Raw genomic sequence first — 21,504 nt, 5'->3', positions numbered from 1 at the left:
ATTAAAAATAAGAGCAGGTAAATGGATAAATGGACTTTGAATAGACGTCAATACTAGGAAAGCACAGTATAAATATTTTTTTCATGTACATTTTTACAAAGAATGCCTAAATATAGAAGAAATCAAACAATAACAATAACATAATATATATATATAAGTACATTCATACACTGATCAGCGACAAAACTAAAACAGGCAACTGGTTTTAATCTGTTCATTTCAAGCCTTAAATAAATGGAAAATAACTGAACCTAAAATAATAATAAAAAATAAATTATTATTATTTTATTATAATTATAAAAATTATTTTAAATCACATATTTCACATTCACAACAGGCCACATAAATCATAAATAAATACACTGACGAGCCCCAACTGCGATACAAGTAACCATATGTCACAGTGTCCCTACTTTAAGTCAAGCCAATCTTTCACTCACTCACTCATTCATCTTCTACCGCTTTATCCTCCCCATGAGGGTCGCTGGTGCCAATCCCAGCTGACATAGGATGAAAGGCGGGGGACACCCTGGACAGTTCACCAGTCCATCACAGGGACACAGAGACAAACAACCATTCACTCACATCTACGGTCAATTAGAGTGTCCAATTGACCTAATCCCTAAATCTGCATGTTTTTGGACTGTGGGAGGAAACCGGAGAACCTGGAGAACACACACACACACACACACACATGGGGAGAACATGCAAACTCCATGCAGAAAGACCCTTGTTCTGATCAGGTCGTGAACCCGGGTCTTCTTGCTGCAAAGGCAAAATGTACAGTAAATGTGCTTAAAATGAGTAAAAAACTATTTCAATATTAAGCGATAAAAATCAATAAAGACGGGGAAATGAGCACATTTGCAATATACCTCTTTTTTATTGTACACATGGTCAAAAAATCTTGGAAACACTTATAAAGCTCTTTGCCGCACATCAAATATGACAAGCAGCTTAATATACACACTCTGCTCGCAGCACACCTCTGTACAAAGTTTCAACGTGACACGTTTAAACGAGAATAACACCATCAAAATGTAGCAGATTATAATCCGCATTCAGGACAGAAAGGTGCAACTCGGGAGAAATATCGAAGGTAATCTAAGGTAAAGATATTTCCATATGGAATGCACAGGAGACACAGGCAAAAAGCAAGCACACGGAATACTATTTCAATCATTACAGCAGCAGCAGCATAAAGAGAGCACATGCAGGGACGACACTCGATTTAAATAAAGATGTGAAAATAAAGTTTAAGGCGTTTGAGCGAAACCATGCACACAAGCGAAATAAATAACATACACATTTAGAAATGTAGTAGAAAATTGAGCTCAGAGGATTTATAGTGTTACTGTATGTATATCTGATTGTCTCGACTAACACATATGCACATCTGTAAAAAATATAGGCTCAGTGTAAATTGTCCATTACTGTCACATTCAAAAGGTAAAAAAAACACACAAAGAAACACAAAAAAAACCCTCTTTGATTCACAATTAAACTGTTGGAGCTACAACAACACTGACCGCTGTAAGAAATCATGCGCCAGCAAATATATCACAAGAAACGTTTGGTTTAAAACCGATTTAAATTTGTGAAACCCCTCACTATCATGTGACCTTGGACTATAAATCACGCCACAGTAATGTGCTACCCCAGTAAATGAAAAGCGGCGTAAGAAAAATTTTAAGCTGAAGTAAAACTCTGACGGTAATTAATCTCTTCAACAAGAAAAAGTGTGGATGTCATGAGAGATAAAAACATAAGAGTAAAGAAGCAATCATGATCACAGCTGAAGGCTTGAGAAATGCACTCTAACGATCCTGACATTAAAAACAAAACTAAGAGAAACTGCACGGCGAGTCTGGAGCTACGTGGCAATGGAGTTCTTCACACAGTCAGAGCCTTGATGTCCTGAGTGAATTTCACTGACAGTTTTTGCACCGAGAATATTTCTGTATTCCTTTAGTGGTCTTCTTCTAGCTGCTGGAGGTTCTGGAGGTGGCCTGTTATGCAGGATTGGAGGAGATGTTGGTGTCATAGAAACCGTCCTCGTCCTCAGAGCTTAAAGTGGAGGATCCCAGAGCTGCTCGGTGTGTGTGCTGTGACTTCCGCCTGACAAACACACACAAAAAAAACCCCACAACAGCACAACATGAGTGACGCTTTCATACACTGCACTTGAATGGATGCAGGCCTGTAATCTTAGTTACTATTTAGTGCCACCTAGTGTAAAGGAAATACATGGTACTACTGACACAGTTTCCTGTTAAATACTGAAAGTTCAGCTGAGAATTTTAGATCGTTTGTGGAACAATATCAAATACATTCACTGGCCACATTATTAGGTACACCTGTTCAACTGCCTGTTAATACAAAAATCATCAATATCAGTCAAATACATAGCAGCAATTCAAGATGGCCACACGGTTGGTTTAGTGGTGAGCATTCTTGCCTTTGCAGCAAGAAGACCCAGGTTTTGCATGTGTGTGTGTGTGGGGGGGGGGGCTGGTTCTCCGGGTTCTCCGGGTTCTCCGGTTTCCTCCACAGTCCAAAAGCATGCAGATTTGGGGATTAGGTCAATTGGACACTCTAATTGACCGTAGGTGTGAGTGAAAGGTTGTTTGTCTCTATGTGTCCCTGTGATGGACTGGTGAACTGTCCAGGGTGTCCCCCGCCTTTCGTCCTATGTCAGCTGGGATTGGCACCAGCGACCCTCATGTGGAGGATGAAGTGGTAGAAGATAAATGAGTGAGTGAGTGAGTGAGTGAAAGATTGGCTTGACTTAAAGTAGGGACACTGTGACATATGGTTAATTGTATCGCAGTTGGGGCTCGTCAGTGTATTTATTTATGATTTATGTGGCCTGTTGTGAATGTGAATTATGTGATTTAAAATTATTTTTATAATTTTTTATTTTTTATTATTATTTTAGGTTCAGTTATTTTCCATTTATTTAAGGCTTGAAATTAACAGATTAAAACCAGTTGCCTGTTTTAGTTTTGTGGCTGATCAGTGTATGAATGTACTTTTTATATTTTATGTTATTGTTTGATTTCTTCTATATTTAGGCATTTTTTGTAAAAATGTACACAAGGAGGTAGCCTCAGACGACAGCAGCAGAAGACCTCACAGAGCACTTTATTAGGTACACATGACACCTAAAGAAGTGGCCAGTAACTGTATCAGCTGCCTTCAAATCTAAGGTTTGGGATAATAACTGAAGTCCTACTTGAGTTCAGACTCCATCGCTGTGACTTTGGCCTGCAGCACCTCCTGGAGCTCCTGCTGCTCCTCCAAGTCTCTGAGAACCTTGCGGCGGACTCCCTCGAGGCGCTCCACCTCCAGTTCACTCTCGTCGACCTGCCGCTTCAAGGCCTTCACACGCAGGGACAGCTGGGGACGGAGAGGGAGAGGCAGGGGGTTAGAGGGGAGCAGAGGAGGTCATGGGTGAAGATGTGGGGAGCAGAGCAGGAAGGAGTAAGACTAAGCAGGTGTTAAAGCCATGGGTTTGGTGGATATGTGGTCAGGGCAACTATGGTCGGTAAAAAAAGGCAGAGGAAGGAGAAAGACGATCAGGGAAGGAGGTCAGAGGGCATTCTGGTGACTGAGTGAGAGTGGGAGTGGGTTCGAAAGAGTGCAGCACACATGAGATTGTTAGGCTTATCAACCATCGTTTGTACTGCGTTAACAATTAAAACAGCAAATGTAAGTCAAACAGGAATCCATCGACTATTCTTATTACATGATGAAAACTGCACAGTATGTCGATTAGCAGAAGAGAAACAGAGTATTTGATAGTTATAGTGAAAACTGAGACCATCTGTTCACTAAACGTGTCGCTAAAGCTTTTGTTTAAGCTTAGCTCTGGAATAATATCAAACGTCTAGTGCTTCTCAACTCAGCTGTTACATATTACAGGAATAGTTTATTTGAATTATGAATTTTATGTTTATGGGTTGTGTATCAGTTAGTAGAAGAAGGCTAGCTGTTTATATAAATAAACCCTTTTTTTCTTTGAATGATGAAAGTATTGTTTTAATTGGTTAGTGTTTAACTAGCACAGACGTAAACAAAGATATTTACTTGCAGTCTTGATGTTTACCTGATCTCTTTGCTCCACATGCTGGCTCCTCTCCTGGTCTAACGTGGCATTTAGCTCCTTTAGTTTTCTCTCATGTCGTCGATGAGCTGCCTGGATGGTGGCCTTCTCTCTGTGGGGAGAAATTCAGAATTCACATTATACTACAGCAAAGCTTTGTGCAGAAAATGCAGTGGACAATTATCTCTAGTGTGTAGTTACTTATTAAATGAAATACCTGACGCTGGTTGCTTTAGCAAGACATAGCTTATGTCCAGTGTGTAAGAATTTGTGACATCTAGTGGTCAGACTGCAGAGGACTCACCGCTCACCTTTGCTTTTCTATTTTTTTTTTCAGTTTTTTTGTGTCAGGAACTACAGTGGCCTTTGGTTAATAAGAAGAAATGTTGTTCTTTATTTGCATAGTAACCTTAAAAGAATAAATCACAAGCTCTGACTGGTTTGGATGCTCCATAAAGCGAATCCCTTGCCTAAATACATATAAAAGGCTGATAATAAGGTTATAAAAACCTTTAAAACATTTTCCAGTGATTGTGCACTCATGCGAACATATTTAAAATTTAAAACTGTAACTTTATATACGAATGCAGTTTCATTGTACCTTTCTTCACTGCGAAGTCTCTCCTCTAACTCTTGGATTTTGCTTTCCAGCAGGGCGATTCCAGCCGAGGGCCGGGTCTGTCCCTCCATGTCTGCCACACGAGACCTCAGCTCCTTCACCTGGGGGGGGGGGGGTAATGGTTGATATAGTGAAGCGAATATAAAACACATGATTTGAGCGTTTGTGTGACTTGTGTGTCGGTCCTGGCACTGAAGGACTGAAACGGTACCTGTCTCTCAAATGCACTCTTGTCCATCTCCAGGTCGTGTCTCGCCGACCGCTCCTGCATCAGGTCTGAGCGTAGCTGGTCCACCTGAGAAGAGGAGGAAGTCGTGTAAGTGAAACCCATTATCAGTTCAACGCGGAAAAGCCTCGTCCTTATTTGCATGTGTATTCAAATGTTTTTGTTCTGTGGCACCTGATCTCTGCTACGTGTAATGCGGTCGTTCAGAAGCTCCACGCCGCTCCGCTCCTCATCCAGCTCAATCTCCAGGGTCTTAATTCTATCCTGATAAGGAGATAAGGAGATGAACACATTTATTTTATTAGATCTTAGTGAAACCTCAACTTCAAATGCATGACTCGCTCCCCTTTTGTTTTTTATTTAAAACTGCGTAACTTTTAAATCCTGATCAAGCCCATGAGCTCCACACGACTCTCGTCGTGTTTCACAGTGTCGCAGCGTTTAGATCTTGTGTTGCCGTGCAAACAGGTTAGCGTATGACTGACTGAACACAAAGAAGCTTTTCAGAGGTGAATTCTCCAGCTCAAATAACCTGGTAATTAAACAGTTTGTCCAGATAAATGCGTCATGCTCACACTGTATACACACAAACATGTGTAAATAACAAATAAAATTGACCTGATCTATAAACACAAAGCCTGTTCTTAGATGCAGCGCACAAATAACACTAAACCACTGCAAAATAATAACATCAACTCGCAAATGAGTCGTCAGAAGTTACACAGTGAAAGACCACTGCATCCTTAATTTTACCCGCACCCATCGTTCATGACCTTTGACCTCACCTCCAGACTCCTGATCTCCCTGCTGCGATCTGTGTGGGTGATCTTCTCTGAATCCAGCTCACTCTCCAGGTGTTTGAGGCGGTTGCTGAGAAGGTCTCTCTCCAGCTGAGCGTTGTCTCTCTCCTCGCTGCACACCAGCAGGTCCTTCTTCAGACGAGAAATCTGGGGGGAAAACGGTGCAAGACATACGACATTTATCATACGTTTTCTGCTTCCGTTCAGTGAAATCTTTATTACTTTTACGTCTTTTAACACTTAGACTCTTAATACACCTTTAACCTTCTTTATCTTTTTTTAACTTTTCCTCTCCCTCAGACAGAAATTTAAATAATGGAAAGATAATGGAATAAAAATCTAATTAATTTGGCAGGTATTTGCTCATTAAAAGTGCGAGACAGTGTAAGATTTTGACTTGGCGATGGCATTAAACGAGGAATAATCTCAGTTGAATCATTTCAGTTTAATTACAAATCATCCTGAGGACGATTCAAGTGTGTGTGACAGGTTTCATGTGAATACATCCACTCGTTGTTGGCTCTTTCAGTCTGGACCAATCACCTCGTCTTGCTGGGCCTTCAGGTTGCTCTGGGTTCTCTGCAGCTCAGCCAGCCGCTCTTTATTGTTGCGCTGCGCCTCCAGCAGGTCCTTCCTCGAGCGCTCCCTGTAGTCGTCAAGCTGTGTGTGCAGCGCTACCACAGACTGACGGGAATCTTCCATCATTATCTCCATCTGACAGTGAAGGAGGCAGAGATGAGACAAAAAAAAAAGGGAGGAAAAAAATGACAACATCCCTGTTGGAGCTGTGACCCTAACACCCACCTCTTTGTTAATCTTCTCCAGGGCTCGGTCCAGCAGCCTCTTCTGATCCTCCAGGTCAATCTTGCCTCTCCGCAGCGCCTCCCTCTCCAGGTCTCTCTCCTCCAGCCGCCGGGTCAGCTCGTCCCTCTCCTTGCTCAGACGGGTGGTCGCTCTTTTGGCCTCCTCCAGCTGAGACTTCAGGGAGCGGTTCTCATCCTCCAGAGCTTCCACCGCCTCCTCCGTCTCCGGGCTGCGCGGGGCACTGGAGTGAAGCCTCGTCTGTACAGTGAGGAAACGTTCTATTTATTCACGCAGGTCAGGGACGGCGTTATCCATGTTATGATGGAGATAGGCAGAGTCATAGAATGAAAGGTAATGAGGTAATGTCTCACTGTTGCACTGTTAAGTTGTCTTGCATTTTGAGAGGGAGGCTTCTACGAAACACACAAGATTTAAGCATCAAAGCACTTTAAACAGCTGTAATACGATGGTGTTACGCTCACATGGAGCACAATGCATATGCAGGGATTAGTCTATTTTGAGTTTGTCTAATTTACTTTAAATTATCTCTTGGTTGAAAATAGCATCTGTGTGGGAGCACATCTATTTTGAACTTGTACAGTAAGCGTGTGTGTGTGCTGCTGCTTTTCGATTTTTGTACTGTACCATTCGTGCCAGTCTTTCTCTGAGGCGAGTGTTGGCTTCCTGCAGCTCCATGTTGCTGCTGTGATCCAACACAGTCCTTGCTGAAGCTCCAGCTGATGGCTGTAGTGATAAAGCATTATTGATCAAACAGCTGTGAGTTTTGACATTCATACAAAAACTAGACATTTTACATTCATTCATTGTTTTAAGGCATTGAAAATACCTTTTTGAGTTAAGAATTACATGTAAAATATAGAATATATTTCTGTTTTTAAAGTAATATTTGTCTTGTTCTGTGAGCTGCATATTCACACACATTAATAATGCCACAATAATGTAGATGTTGCACCTCCTTCACTTTCCCGAGCTCCTTTTCCAGCTCGGCTTTGTCTTTCTTCGACTGCTCCTTCAACCTGCTGATTTCAGACACAAGCTCCGCCTCCTTCTCTTCGCTGGCTTTCTTCAGGGCCTGAAGTGCTCTGGTCTTCTCGTCTAACTCGCCCTTTTGTTTGTACAGATCGGCGCGAGTACGCTTCAGATTGTCATGGCAACGCTGAAGCTCCTTGGGATAAGTAATTAGAGATGGAAAAAAAAAAATGCATGTGTGAGCAAGAGGAATGTGCCAGGGTGAATAATAATAATAATAATAATAATACTGTGCCAAGATGAGTACAAGGCACGTGAGCGTGTGTGTGGTTTTTGAAAATGAAAGACACACAATCTGAACTTTGGACCAAAGGAAAGCCCACAGCTGCTTTAGTGCTCTGACAGATTAAAAAACAAGCTGTGAAAACGTTCTGTAAGGGAGAGGAGATGAGCCCCTGCATTTCACCCACACAGGGAACATAATCTGTGTTCCGCCTCGAGACGAAACATGAATTACCTCTTCCACAGAAGAGTTATCGTCAGACGCAGACATTTGTTTCTTAGTGGCGAGAAGTGAATCCTGAACGTCCTTAAGCTTATTCTCAAATTCTTCCTTCTCCAAGTGGGATTTCAGGAGCCTGTGGAAAGAAGGCAGATATTGGGTGACAGTACTTCTACACACACACACACACACACACACACACACACAACACAAAAAGTTAAACTCATTAGGAGAAACTCTGCAATTAAAGGATCATAAAATATTGATTTCACATGAATTAAAATCACTTGATAACAGACATAATCAGGTACAACCTTGATTTGTTTGCAGGATTGGCATGATTGGGTTTATTATCACCAGATTACTGTAAGTAGGATCCACCAGTCTGAATCTAATGACCAGAACAAATCCGCCCTGACACACAGAACAAACTGTACGGGGGGATTTTCAGGGAACAAACTCTGGTGGAAACTAAAAGTCTAAATCTACTCGGAGCAAATACGATGATTTTCTCTCTCACATTCGACTGCTGACAGGTTTCCTGCTCCTGCTGAGTGAAGAGTACAGTGAAGGAGGGCATGCATTAAAAATAACTCCAGAGAAATGTTATCTGGTGGGAGTCAGCCAAAAACAGGGATTCATTTTTTAACAGCAAACTTTTCAGTGAGCACGTCTTTGAGCTCATGCTCCAGTGTTGAAAGAAAAAAAAACAGCAGCAACAACAAAGGCGTTTTTGATGCTTGACCAAAGTGGAATGATATACTTTGAGTCCAAAGAAATGGTATGGATCCACAGTCAGGTTTGGTTGAGCATAAATTAAAGATTTTTTTTTTCCCTCACTCTTTGAAAATGACTTTACCGCGTACTTATGTGGTCTTTTTTTGAGACAAACAACAGATACAGGTTGTGTTCTAAAAATTCAGAATCGATTTTTACATTTTACAGATGATTCTGATCATTAAAACAGCAAACGGAAGATCCCACACGTTGTCTAACTGCAATGTTTCGGTATTAAAATACACCTGCTTATTGGTCAATTCAAATAAGACGAGTGCGAGTGTGAAGTATTCATATTTGTGTAAGTCATTTATGCTTTGGCGGCTTCCAAATGTGGTTACTTTTATGTGATGGACTTGAGAACAAGTGATTTATAGACACTAACTCTTCTCTGGTGATGTGCAGCTCCTCCGTGGTGACCTCCAGCTGTGACCTCCACTGCTGGCTCTCGTCTCTGCAGCTCTCCAGCTCTTCCTCCAGGGTCAACATGGAGGCGTTCACCCTCTCCCTCTCCTCTTCTATCTGCTCCTGCGACTGATATACGACCACAGCACAAACAGACATTAATTGGCATCAATCTATCGTTCGTATGAACAGAGATGCAGCTTTTTTTTCCCTCAGCCGTAGTCTTTCATCAACTTCGTCTGGCAATTCTTTAAAAAAGTAGCTCTGGATAAGGAATGACACCACACCGTGTCAGAGAGGATCACAGGTTACCACAAACAGCTTCTTTAATCCTCTTCACGCCAAAAAATAAAAAATAAAAAAACTCATCAGATGCAACTGACAGCATATCTGCTTATTTCCTGCTCTCAGGCACTTACTTCCCGCTCCCCCTTCACTCTGCTGTTTCCAGAAATCTGCATAATGATCTATTCCTGCACATACATATATGCTTCAAATGCCTACACCACATGTGACAGTTCCTCAAAAATAGTCCACGGGTAGAATCACAAACCCAGGAATAGAATTATTCTGCGAGAAAGGTTTTACATTGCAGTTGCATGTAGCAAAGCTTGTGCTTACCTTGGCTCGGTGTGAACGCTACAGTGCATACTCTACATAAGCTCCCCCGACTGAGCTCTAATTACATACTGTATGTATGAGGAGCTTAGTTGACAGTGAAAACACTTCTGCCAAAGAAACTAAAAGAGGTAAAAACTTTTCCTGTGTTGACTAAACTGAAAAATGCAGCCTCTTATTTTGACACAAACAACTTCACATAAATAATTTGAATAAAGGACAAAGTGATACTGAGCAGGTTTATGTTGAACCCTACCTCACATACCAACATGCTGAAATAAAGTGAAAATCACTACGTTTTTATTTGTAGTGTGATCCTAAACGACTTTCTGGAGCGCTAAGCCCTTAAGAAGACATAAAAAGAGGAACCTCCTTTTAAAGTGCTCTTCTCAACTGTATGTGTTTTTCTTTTGTGCTCCAGTGTAGCTCAGCGCTGTGTGTACACATCGTCTTGTTTGTTCTTTATTCCGTTTATTGCTTCACTCGCTTGAGTTTGTTCTTTCTGCATTCTGCCGTTTAGTTGTTGTTGTTTTAGCTTGTTATTCATGTTTTATCTGAAAAATGACGGTGACACACACACACACACACACACACACACGCACACACACATGCGCGTGTAAGTAGATCTCAGAAATCCGATAACACATCAAACAGCCATTTAAAAGCATATAATTGGAGTTTAAGTGATAAATAATGTATGCTCATTAATATTCTTGCTGTGATAATCATTGTTCTGCTTGGTTTTAAATGGGCCTCGGGATTAATCATAGTGTTTTTAATCACTTTGCTTTTTTACTTTGCTAATGACAATTAGTGAAGAGTCACTTTTATCACAGATCAAACCCGGGAGGATCTGTTCAGAAAAGTCACTTTCTCACTGATGGGCTTCCACAATTTAGTGTGATGGATGGATGGATTAAAAATAAAAAAACAACCCAAAAGACTGTGCCATCCACCTGTGTGACCTGCTCCATGGTTCTTCTCAGGTTGTCCATGTCTTGGCTGTACTGTTCCCTGAGATTCTCCATCTCTCTGTCATGGCACTCCACCTCCTCCTTCAGAACTCCCTTCAGGGCTGTCAGCTCGCGCTCGCGCTGGTGGAGCACATCCTCCTGGCGCTGACGTAACAGAGCAGCCTCAGCCAGCTCAGCCTGCAGCATCATCACATCCTAAAGAAGAGCAAAAGTTCACATCGGTAACATAGATGCCAGTGTGTGTGCGTGTATGTGCGTGTGTGCGTGTGTGCAGTGTTGCCTAACATCAGTACCGTCTGCAGTGAGTCTGAGTGAGGTGAGTTTTCTGAAAACCTCCTCAGATCCTCCTGAAGCTCAGCCAGCTGGTCTTCCAGTAGACGCTGGCGAGTCTCTGCAAGTTCTCTGGCCATACGCTCCTGGGCCAATCTGCACACGCACACACACACACACACACACACACACACTATTAATATTGCAACAGCAGACTCATTAGCAATCCAGCAATCGTGAAATGCTCATTAGGTAAAAAGCCACACTAACTGGAAGCTTATCGTTGGCTGTTAAGTGCACATGCATTAACATTCCACACTAAACAGGAACTCACTTCATCACATCACACTTTTGTGAAACATACACTGACTTTAATTCATTTTCTGGAAACTTATCTGAACCCTAAACACTATTTTTCTTACCCTTAAGAAAAAAGAAAAAAGAATTTTTCTTACCGACTTCTTCAACAGACGCGGTAGAAGAAGTCGTCAAGATGACGTTCACTTGTAAACATAACCTTGTTTTGTGTGGTCGTACGAGTCACTGACACATATAATCATTACAGACTCTGGCACGCAGGCCGCAGGGAGCCAGTCTGAGTCACAAGAAGCTTGACCTCACTGACAACACTGGTGCCAGGTGCCACTTAACAAAAGGCTCATCTCATGAAATCTACACCCGCTTCTGTCTGAAATATCTTACAATAATGTTCACTCTCTTATCTGAGACTTTATTTTTTTAAATTCTTTTTTATTCTTTTATTTTATTTTTTTTAATTAAGTTGGTAAACCACTGATTCCCCAGTTCATGGGATAGAGGAGCTGCTGTTTTACCGTCTCATTTGGTCAGTCAACATCCAAAATTAACATATTAAACTTATTGAGGCAGCAGTGGATCAACAACTCATGTGTGCTATGATGTAAAAGTGTTGATTTTCCCCAATGGCCAACAAATGATTTAGATATCACTGATTTAAGCCAGTGATTCAAGCCTTTTTTTCCTTGTGGCAGCCGTGTTTTCAGTGAGGACAAGCGTCCATGTCCACATGCAAACCACACTTCAAAAAACCTGAAGTCTCCTTTAAAACAACTGACCTCAGAACCGTTGTGTTCAATTGAGGACACACTTACTCATCATAGGCCTGCTCCAGATCTCTCCTGCAGCGACCGAGTTGCTCCTGAAGTTCCTCAAGTTTGGTCTTTTGATGGCTTCCATCAGATCCTCCCTTCTGTCAACAACAACAACAACAACAACAACAACACAGTTACACACATAGAAGTGTAGAGGACACTCAGGAGGACACAGGACACACAGAGACACAGAGAGCGAGAGAACTCTGAGACAGATACAGTAGAGAGCAGAGGTGGAGACGCAGCACAGCCACTGTCAAACTAGCCCATGCATTATGCACTTTATATTACTTTAACAGTAAAAGAGAGAAAAGAGTTCTTGCCCTAGTTTCTGACTAGTTTCAAACGATATTGTGAAAAACAGACGTAGCCAGAGCACTCCGACACAGTGAAACAAGACCATCTCCACACATCAACAAGCTTGTGACAAGCTGCAGGGACACAGAGCCGCAGCGGCACTTCTTTTGTCGCCCACACCACTCGTCGACACTCCTTCTCGCTGAAAAGGGGGGTTTAAGCGCAGCCTGGCCCATGAAACCATGAAACCTCTCTTATCCTCCTACACAGCCATTACAGGGACACACACGCACACACACACACACAGAGACAGACAAAGCCAGGATCACGGGCGGTTTCATTCCTCCGGGGGACCTTACACTGCTCTTACTTATCAGAGATGGATTACGAAGATACACTTCTTCTAAATCCTCGCAGGACGCTTTGTAGATAAACTCGTTCTGGGACATTTCAGTTTGTCTCTATTGTGTTCACAGCGAGATAATTAACAGAAGATAACATGACTGAGAAGATGCATAAGCTCTTTTTCACGCTGAGTCAATTGCATCAGCCGTGTCATTGGAAATATTTAAACACAAATGGAATTTGTATATTACAAATGTTATTTGATATAATTCTTGTCTAAATAATATCTGGTTTGATCTTAATACCTAGGACTGAGGCGTTATGAACAGTGATGCAGGAAAAGATTTAATATTCTTTCCCGTAACTAGTTAACTAGTGAAGTCTCCCATAAAAACAATATTACACAGACTTGTGAGTGTAACTTTTTAATCATAGAACCGGATTTTATAGCACAGATGTTGAGATTTGGCAATAATTCAAACTGGGGAAGGTTTGAAGACGACCGTTGTCCGGGGTTGTCGTCAGTATCAACATTGACAACATCAATATGAAAAAGACATACACAGCACTGTGCAAAAGTCTTAGGATTCAGTCATTAGATCTGTTGTTTTAAGCTCTAATGACCATATAGTAGAATTATTTCTCTACAACTTTATTGGAACGCATCCAGTAAAGAGGTGACATATGTAAGCAGGTTTAAAATAACACATTTATCGGGATAGAAACAGCTTGTGCAGGCGTTAAAGTCTCAAGTATTAAGTTTGACCTACACTCACACTTCAACAACAACCTGGAGTGCATCTCTAACTAATGTTTGTCCTACTATTTCATGTCAACAACAAGGTCTATTACACCAGCTTTGATCAAGACATGCTTGAGCATTAAAGACACAGTTTTGCTAATACATAAGACCAACTTTCAGTCACATGATTCCAGTCCAAACGCCAGTAATCCCAGAATTTGTCAGACATAAAAACAATAAAGCTGCTGGTGAGACCTGAGACGTTTGCACAGTACTGTACGCGACGCAAAGGCAGCTCGAACTGTGATAAATGCAGAATGTTCCTTGTGCTACTTTTGTTTGGCCGAGTATTTATCAAAAAAAAAGAGTAAAGAAGTATGTTTGTTCACATGGTCACGACCTGGAAATGTGTGCAAAACTGATAAAGTGCAATAAACCGAAAAAGGGCTGTAAAGCAGTCCTTTGTGTTCCCTCCTTACACACACACACACACACACACATACATCAGCTGTCTGAGGGACCGAGGTAATCTAACACATCACCATCTGAGCCTCGGTGACACATGAAAAACAAACAGGGTGTCAGCGCCGGGAACTCCTGGCTCTTCCTCTGATCCACACACACTAACTGGTAACACTGCATTAAACCAGTCAATCCTCAGCACACGCACTCAACAGAAGAGCCACAGACATTAGTGGTAAAGCGTGAACCCTGCTTCACATCACACTTTGAAGTGCGGGTAATCCTCTTAAAAAAGAAAAATGCTCACCATGGGTCCGAACTGTGAGCTGGACATTGAATGCATCACAAATAACGGCCACAAACTGGATGAGACCTTTGGTTTCCAACAAACACACACATCATGAAACCCTGCTCTGATCTTCTGTTTTTTTTATGGTTTCACACGGACGCCTCACAGCATCAGGCTTCATCCTACACTTGGATGAGATAAAGCAGCTTCTACATCGACTAAAAGTGGACACTAGCATGTAAAACAAATGAGCTTTTGTACAACACAGCCCCTTTGAGAATGATCTGTACCATCCTGCAAGAAAAACCCCTCCGCCGGTGCAGGGTTCCAGTCCAACTCAATTATTGATGAATCTCAATGACTGCTGCCTCGACACACACTGAGACCACGACAGCTTTCCTCTGCAGGTGCGTTGTTGCCGAGAGACGATGCATAAGCAGCCATGGACACGCGGCCGCTTAGAAGTGCATAACACAGCATCATACATAATCAAGTGCGTGTTATTTGAGACGGCGAGGACACAAAGGAATTACTCCTCTATGCAGATTTATGCAAAAGTTGCACGTTTAAAGGCAGTGGTGCAAACATCCTCATGAAAAACAAGGCTCGGCCCTATTTTAATAAGGTGTCAGAGGAGCACAAAGGAGCAGAGATGAGGAAATTGACAGAGGAATTCTCCGCATGCTGATTAATTTTCACATTTTTTGGACTGCCAAAGAGGAGCCTCTGAGGCAAGGCTGAATAAAACACAAACTTCATGTCCTCAGAATAAAAGAAGCGGCCGCCAACCATCTGTTCGCTTCATAACAAGAAACTGCTCTGCTGAAGAAGACGCCGCTGCTTTCCAACCTTTTGTACCAACAATATGCTGAACCCACACACGAGCGTGTGCCAGGAGAGTTACATGCAGTTTCTTAATTGTTATTCCATCCGTTATTTTATTCTTAACAGTAGTTTTGCTGAGCGCTCAGTGAAGAGTAGATTAAAAATAACATACTGGTGCTTTTAATACTAACGGTACAGCTATGGTTACTTAAAAAGAAATGAATCAAAAGAAACTGTGTCTCATAATTCATTAAAAATATATGATTTCATTCATTGCACTGCGTGTAAAAAAAGTATTTAATAACGGCACTAATAATGAGACATGGGCTCAATCGTTTTTCTGACTTTGTAAAGATGGAGATGGTGAAATGTGATGGAAAACCACCAAAAGAGCCTAATCAACAAGGAACTAACACTACATGCTCATTTCCTAGTTTTTGCTGATTAGGTTTTTCTCTAATCCATAAATAAACCCTGGCCAGTACGTGTGGGCAAAACATTAGTGTGTGATTGTACCTTAGAAGTGCCAGTTGTCTCGTTTTCAGGGCTGACTTTTCTTCTGGGGGATCCCTCGCTCTCACTGGTGCTGATGAGAAAACATTACAGAGAGCATCAGATTCCATGTATGTGTGTATATATATATATATATATATATATATATACACACAGTAAAAAATACTTTTTTGTTTGTTGTTTACCTCTGTTTAGGGATGTTAAAAATAGACTTGACTTGAGCTTCCTCCACAACGATCATCTCTGCGCTTTTATTCAAGGTCCTGGGAGGAACGTCCTTCAAATAGAAAGCAAATACACTTTAAAACTAAATTATTATAAGTCAATAACTCACCAGGCAACTATCAGAGATACTTACAGGCTTTTTAGCTATAGATGGAGGCAAGTTCTTGGTGGAAAACATCCCCGGTGACTTAAAGCTTGACTTCGGGGCCTCAGGAGGTGAAACCTTGGTGACAGACGCCGGTTGTCCGCCCATGCTACTGCTAGATGATGTCAATGACTTGGAGGACGTAGATAGAGGAACAGCATAGGGATTCACAGTGGGAGAGGGAGGAGATGGCAGGGAATCCTCCGGCTGAGTATCCTTCCGTGCGTCGAGACTTCTGGATCGCTTGCGTTCGTCATACCTGAGCCGCTGCCTTGCTCCTGAGCGGCCTCTCGTCTGTGGAGCGCTGCCTGGAGTCCCACTGTTAAACTTGCTGATGAGCTTGTTGATGGGAGCCACGGAGTTGTCGTCGACCACGTTGACAGGCTCCTCTTCAAGTGATGCTGCAGGTGCTGGGAATGACTTTGAAGAAAATTTGGTGGTCAGTTTTTTCCCACTGTACCTGCCCAAAGAACCGGAGAAACCAGAGCCAGTTGACTTGAACCCTCTGGGTCCCATACCATTTAAATAAACAGGTTTCAGCCCTGCTTCATTATATTCCTCATTACTAGACCAATCTCTGCCGTTCTCTGCTTCACTTGCTTTGATTTTGGGAACAGCTTTGTGATTTTCTACTTTTCCTTTTTCTCTGGCTCGGCCTTCCTCCTCCCCTTGTGTTCCTGCTTGACCATCTCCTGGAGGTCGCTTCAGAGGACTCCCAAAGATCTGCCCATCCTCATCCTCTGTGAGAGAAACCGGAGATTGCGCTGGGTTTGGAGCAGCGTTGTAGGGATTTGTAAATTCTGCTGGCTGTTGTTTGGGTTTAGGGAGGCTGTTGTAAGGTGATGGCGACCCCGAGCCTGAGTTCTGAGAGTTTAGCTGAACCCCATACGAGTCCCCTTTCTCCCCATCTTTCAAGACCACATAAGGATGTCCAGAGATTCCCTGAACCCGCACTGCCACACCGTACTTATTGGAAGGGGAAGTTGCGCCGTTTACTTTGGATTTGTCAGGATAAACACCTCCGGTGTCATCCAGGTCCTTGATGAAACGGATCTGAACGCCATAATCCACGAGCGCCTTCCTATCCGTGGAAAGAGTGCTCATGATCACTTCCTGGTGTCAGCCTGGTCAGAGAGGGGGAAAACAACACAAATACAAATGAAGTTTCACAGGCAACAAGAACAAGGAACAGGAACATAGAGTAGAGTCTGAGACGTATGACACCAAACACTTGGGTGTTAAAGATCCAGTGTGTAAATGTTAGAGATTTCTCCTCAGGTGGATGTGATTATTCCGCGTCTGAACAGAAACAACGCCACGTCTTTTGTATGCTGCGTCCTTTATTTGAAAACAGGCTCTGTCAAGCAATACTATCAGACCTGACTGAGGGAGCGTTTGTGTGTATACACCAGCAGCACAGGGGCGAGCAGGGGTAAGAACCATCTATCCCATCCCATTAAAACAACAAAATGAGTAGAATTCATGTATGAAACTTTTCGTGGAAGTGTTTTCAGTCACACTTGCAGCTGTCTCGCTCTACTGGAGCACTGTCCTGTGTGTTATTTCCACGTTTTATGAATTGGGACACACAGATATCTTCCCGTTGACCCAATATGTCCTTACATCTTCATAAAGCTCTCCCTGTTGTTTGTGTGTCTTCCTCCCAGGTGGAGTCGGCCGCACTCGGCTAAAATATCAGATTGCGGCTATATCTTGATGAAGCTGTCATCTTCTCTTGCTGCTCAACAGATGAAATTCCTTCCCGGCTCAATTGTATTGTTTTTCATGTCGTGCCAAATATGCCACTGGGGCACCAAGGATCTCTTTGTATGGGTGCAGGCCTACTTTGTTTCCCCAGAGGGTGTATGCTCAGAAATGTGGGAAAACAACATGGAAGCTTGTGTGCATGAGACGCCTCAAGAGAAGATAAACGTGTTGCATCTCATTTACATAGACGAGTTTTAACTTAGTAAGCAGAGGAGGAGAGACACACGTCTAGATGTCTGTTTTGTCTGAAACTTTGAACACAGCGGAACAAAGACCTCCTGTGCTGCAGGTGTCGCGAATGATCACCTGACCCTGTGCTGCCTTTTACGGACAAATGAATATGTTCAAAGGATATTCCACTAATTTTTTACATAAAAGGTCAGTGGAATCTACAACGAGTGTATAACACTGAAGATGTGACCCACCAGAGAACTACGGTGGCCTTTGCATACCAGAAAGGATGCAAGCACACCTTCACAAGTCTATGTGGGCAGAGCTGTTCCTCTTTGTTTATGTAGTGAGCATTTGCTTCATGCTCTGGCTGCTTTGTTCACTCATGCTGCTGTAGAAACATGCCGGCAATTGTTATTGTAAAGCCATGATACACTTATATACTTTATATAATTATACAAAAACATACGTTATAAGTAGTATTTACAATTTCTGTCAGCAAAACATCCTGAAAGTTACTGTTGTTGTTTTCCATTTCAATATGGCTGCTACTAACACCCTTATTGTATATTGATCATGATTGTTTACTTGGTAACAGTAAACCAGTCCTGGTATAATATAATATTACATAATTAATAAAAGTATAATATTTCTTATCATGTAAACTTTTAATTGATAGTCCAAATATGTGCAGATTAAATTTCCCTTTGTTGACTCAAAACAGCAGCTTCAAACGGCCAGTGTCGGCAGTGCAGCCAAAGCATGTCCACCGTCTGCAGTGAAATTGAGTTTGGTGATGAACACTCTGAGAAGGTGAATACTCCTCCCTTTGTCCCGGCTCTGTGGACCATTAAACACCAGGGGCTATATCAAGAATGGGCCTCCGCTCTTTCTCCCTCGGCCTTTGCCAGAGTCTCCACAGTCACCAGACTTCAGAGTGGAGTCACTCAGGCGTAGACTGTTTGCTTTGAGCAGCTCTGGCACACACACACACACACACATACATGCCTGCATGCATGCACTCACGCACACAAACACACATATGCAAAGCTCGTTGCAGGATCTAATAAGCTTCACTTCTTTCATTATCTCTGTCGGTGCTTAATTCATCCTTGTGTTTAAAGTCGCACTATTACTACCCTCGTCTGTTTCCCACGTCCATTTGCAGTGGTGGATTCTCACAGGGCTTAAAATGTAACCACTGGTTATAGAGTAACATGTTGCACCTCAACTAGCAGTGATTAGATTAGTGAATCAAAGTCAGCCTTTGTCTTTACCAAAAACATTCCTGGGATTCCTGACGTTGCGTTTACACTCGCCACTGCGCATGGTTTGAATATATACAATAAAGAAAAGATTAGGAGGAAACTGAGAAGTACATATCTACATTGGAATATTATCTACACACATGCAGTAAATAAAAAAGGTGCAGAGACTATTTAAAGCATGACAAACTCACTCTCCTCTCCTAATTTAAACATGAGCAGGTTTGGAGACCATGTTGCACATATGATAACGACCTGAGCAACCCTTGTTCACTCATATCTGTGCCGGTTTCAATAAAACAAGGATACGATCATCTATTTTACTGTTGCCAAGGAGCTCAGCCCACGGCTGCTGCTGGTCACTGCTCACTGACAGCTCCCAGGTATATAAATACTACTTGGGCAAACATGGATTTCAAGAGAAGCTCATGCTTGTTGTGCACCTTCAACAGCCAGTCGACGAGCAACCTAATGGTGACAACAGGTTCACCTCCTCACCTGCTCCGTGTATCACAAGGAAAGGCTGTGTCAACAGAGACAGGAATGTCACTGAACGGGCTGATCTGCCATCACGCTTCCCTCTCTCCTCACCCAGTATTCACTTGTCATTGCCCTCTGGCCCTGTTCTTGCACCCTCCTCTGCTTCTCACCACATGTGCAATCTTCAACTTTGTCCCCATACGTTCTCTTGCTCCTGAGTGTCTATTGTAGCATAGGCCGATACTATGACTAAAACTAGAAGTGTTCAGCTAAAGAATAGAGGAGAGAAATAATAATTAAATGTCCTGATAAATCATAATATTAGTGTAATAGTGTCATTCCAGGGATAAACTCCATATATTTACTGGCTCAAGCTTCTCCAATTTAGACATTTTCTTCTTTTCTCCAACGTTATTCATTATAAATGTGCAATCGTTGGGTTTTATCAGTCGGTTTAATGATACAGTACCATGTACAACCGATCAAACTGGGATGGATGGGATTATTATCATCTAGTGTACTTGATAAAGCAAGAATTAAAAAAATACTGAGAGACATATTTGCTCACAGCCCTAAAGGCTCTCTGAAAATGTATAAAAAATATATAACCTTATTTATCTGATTATACTCCTCATATGTTTTTAAATAGAAACCTTATCAGTTTTGTTAGTGTATAGTATTATTTGCTTGGAATGGATCATTGGGATGGAAGAATTATTGCAAAACAGCCTCCCCTAATTCACACATTTAAACCTTTAATGAATAAACTGAATAAACACACTGGGTGTTGTTAATTTTCTACAGCAGCAAGGTCACACTTGTTCCAGTTATCACTGTAGTCAGGACAAGGTCTCGCCACACTATGGTGACAGCAGACAGGAAGCACAGAAACCTTTTATTTTTTATTTAAAGTTTCTACTTGCAAAGTGTATCAAAGACAGGTATTTCCTGATTAGGTGTAAACATCTTTACCCAGATTGACTCGTTATCTAAATAACCAAACTCATGTCAGTCAGTTCAGATGAAGAAACCATCAGAGCAGAGAAGCCTCTGTGCGCACCTGTCTGCTCCCGGATCATTGCGTCACACCCACCTATCCGGTCAGTCAGTATCGGTGCGCGTCGAAACCACGGCGTTGTTTACACAAGCCAGCGAGACCCACGAGCTCCTACATAAACAACAAACAACGCCGCCGCCGCCGCCGCTGCTGCTACTTTCACCTCCAATAATAACATGTCATATCCTCTTTACGCAGCGCAGTCTGATCCAATTATAGACAGAGAGGAGAGGAGAGGAGCGCACAGTGCGCAGAGCTGCGTCCAAAGCTTTTACTGTGGAGAGTGAGAAACAACAGCGCGTCTTTCAACAACCGAGGGTTCGATGATTTCGGTGATGGACACGCTGAACACACGGCTACTAAAATGCACTCACAGCGCCACAGGTGTCCATCCATGTGTACCCTCAGGGCTACAAACCAGCCCGCACTTTAGTCAGCGCCAGTGCAAAGGAACAGCACGCAGGCAGCAGCTGTGTCAACACTCACAACACACACTTGGATACTTGTCCAACTGTACCTGACTCCAGAAGTGTCCCTGCTCCTCCTCTTTCTGTCTCTCTCCTCGGTCGCACGCGCTACTCTGTCCTCTCTGTGCAGACTTTGCCACAGAGCGATGTTGTTCCTAATCAAAGTGAGGACAGCAGAATAATTCACCTCGCTGTTGCTGCTACTATTGCTGCTGCTGTTGCTGCTGCTGCTGC

General features: G+C 42.5%; 1 protein-coding gene across 2 annotated transcripts; it reads right to left on the bottom strand.

Annotated features, from left to right (window-relative positions):
- Window positions 1-859: 859 nt before the first annotated feature.
- On the bottom strand, window positions 860-17,178 carry cgnb (cingulin b). Of its 2 annotated transcripts, XM_058619489.1 has the most exons (20): window positions 16,052-17,178; window positions 15,879-15,970; window positions 15,697-15,766; window positions 12,221-12,318; window positions 11,114-11,246; window positions 10,803-11,015; window positions 9,209-9,357; window positions 8,062-8,182; window positions 7,528-7,740; window positions 7,200-7,298; window positions 6,926-6,967; window positions 6,555-6,812; window positions 6,294-6,464; window positions 5,736-5,897; window positions 5,125-5,214; window positions 4,936-5,019; window positions 4,707-4,825; window positions 4,109-4,217; window positions 3,236-3,399; window positions 860-2,118 (listed from the first exon to the last, which is right to left on the bottom strand). In XM_058619489.1, exons 1-20 carry the CDS (start codon window positions 17,165-17,167, stop codon window positions 2,013-2,015), a joined length of 3,609 nt encoding a protein of 1,202 aa, XP_058475472.1. In that variant the 5' UTR covers window positions 17,168-17,178; the 3' UTR covers window positions 860-2,012. The 2 variants fall into 2 exon arrangements, with proteins under 2 accessions (XP_058475472.1, XP_058475473.1); XM_058619490.1 differs by lacking the exon at window positions 6,926-6,967.
- Window positions 17,179-21,504: the final 4,326 nt, after the last annotated feature.

The sequence above is a fragment of the Solea solea genome, chromosome 20 (genome assembly GCF_958295425.1).
Source record: "Solea solea chromosome 20, fSolSol10.1, whole genome shotgun sequence".
NCBI lineage: Eukaryota > Metazoa > Chordata > Actinopteri > Pleuronectiformes > Soleidae > Solea > Solea solea.
This window is presented reverse-complemented; position numbering and strand designations above follow the sequence as displayed.

Coding starts and splice junctions, on each gene's coding strand:
- cgnb (XM_058619489.1), bottom strand. CDS start 17,167: ATGAGCACTCTTTCCACGGATAGGAAGGCGCTCGTGGATTATGGCGTT. Junction 6,465..6,554: donor TGGAGAAGATTAACAAAGAG/GTGGGTGTTAGG, acceptor CTTCACTGTCAG/ATGGAGATAATGATGGAAGA. Junction 4,218..4,706: donor AGACTTCGCAGTGAAGAAAG/GTACAATGAAAC, acceptor TTCTCCCCACAG/AGAGAAGGCCACCATCCAGG.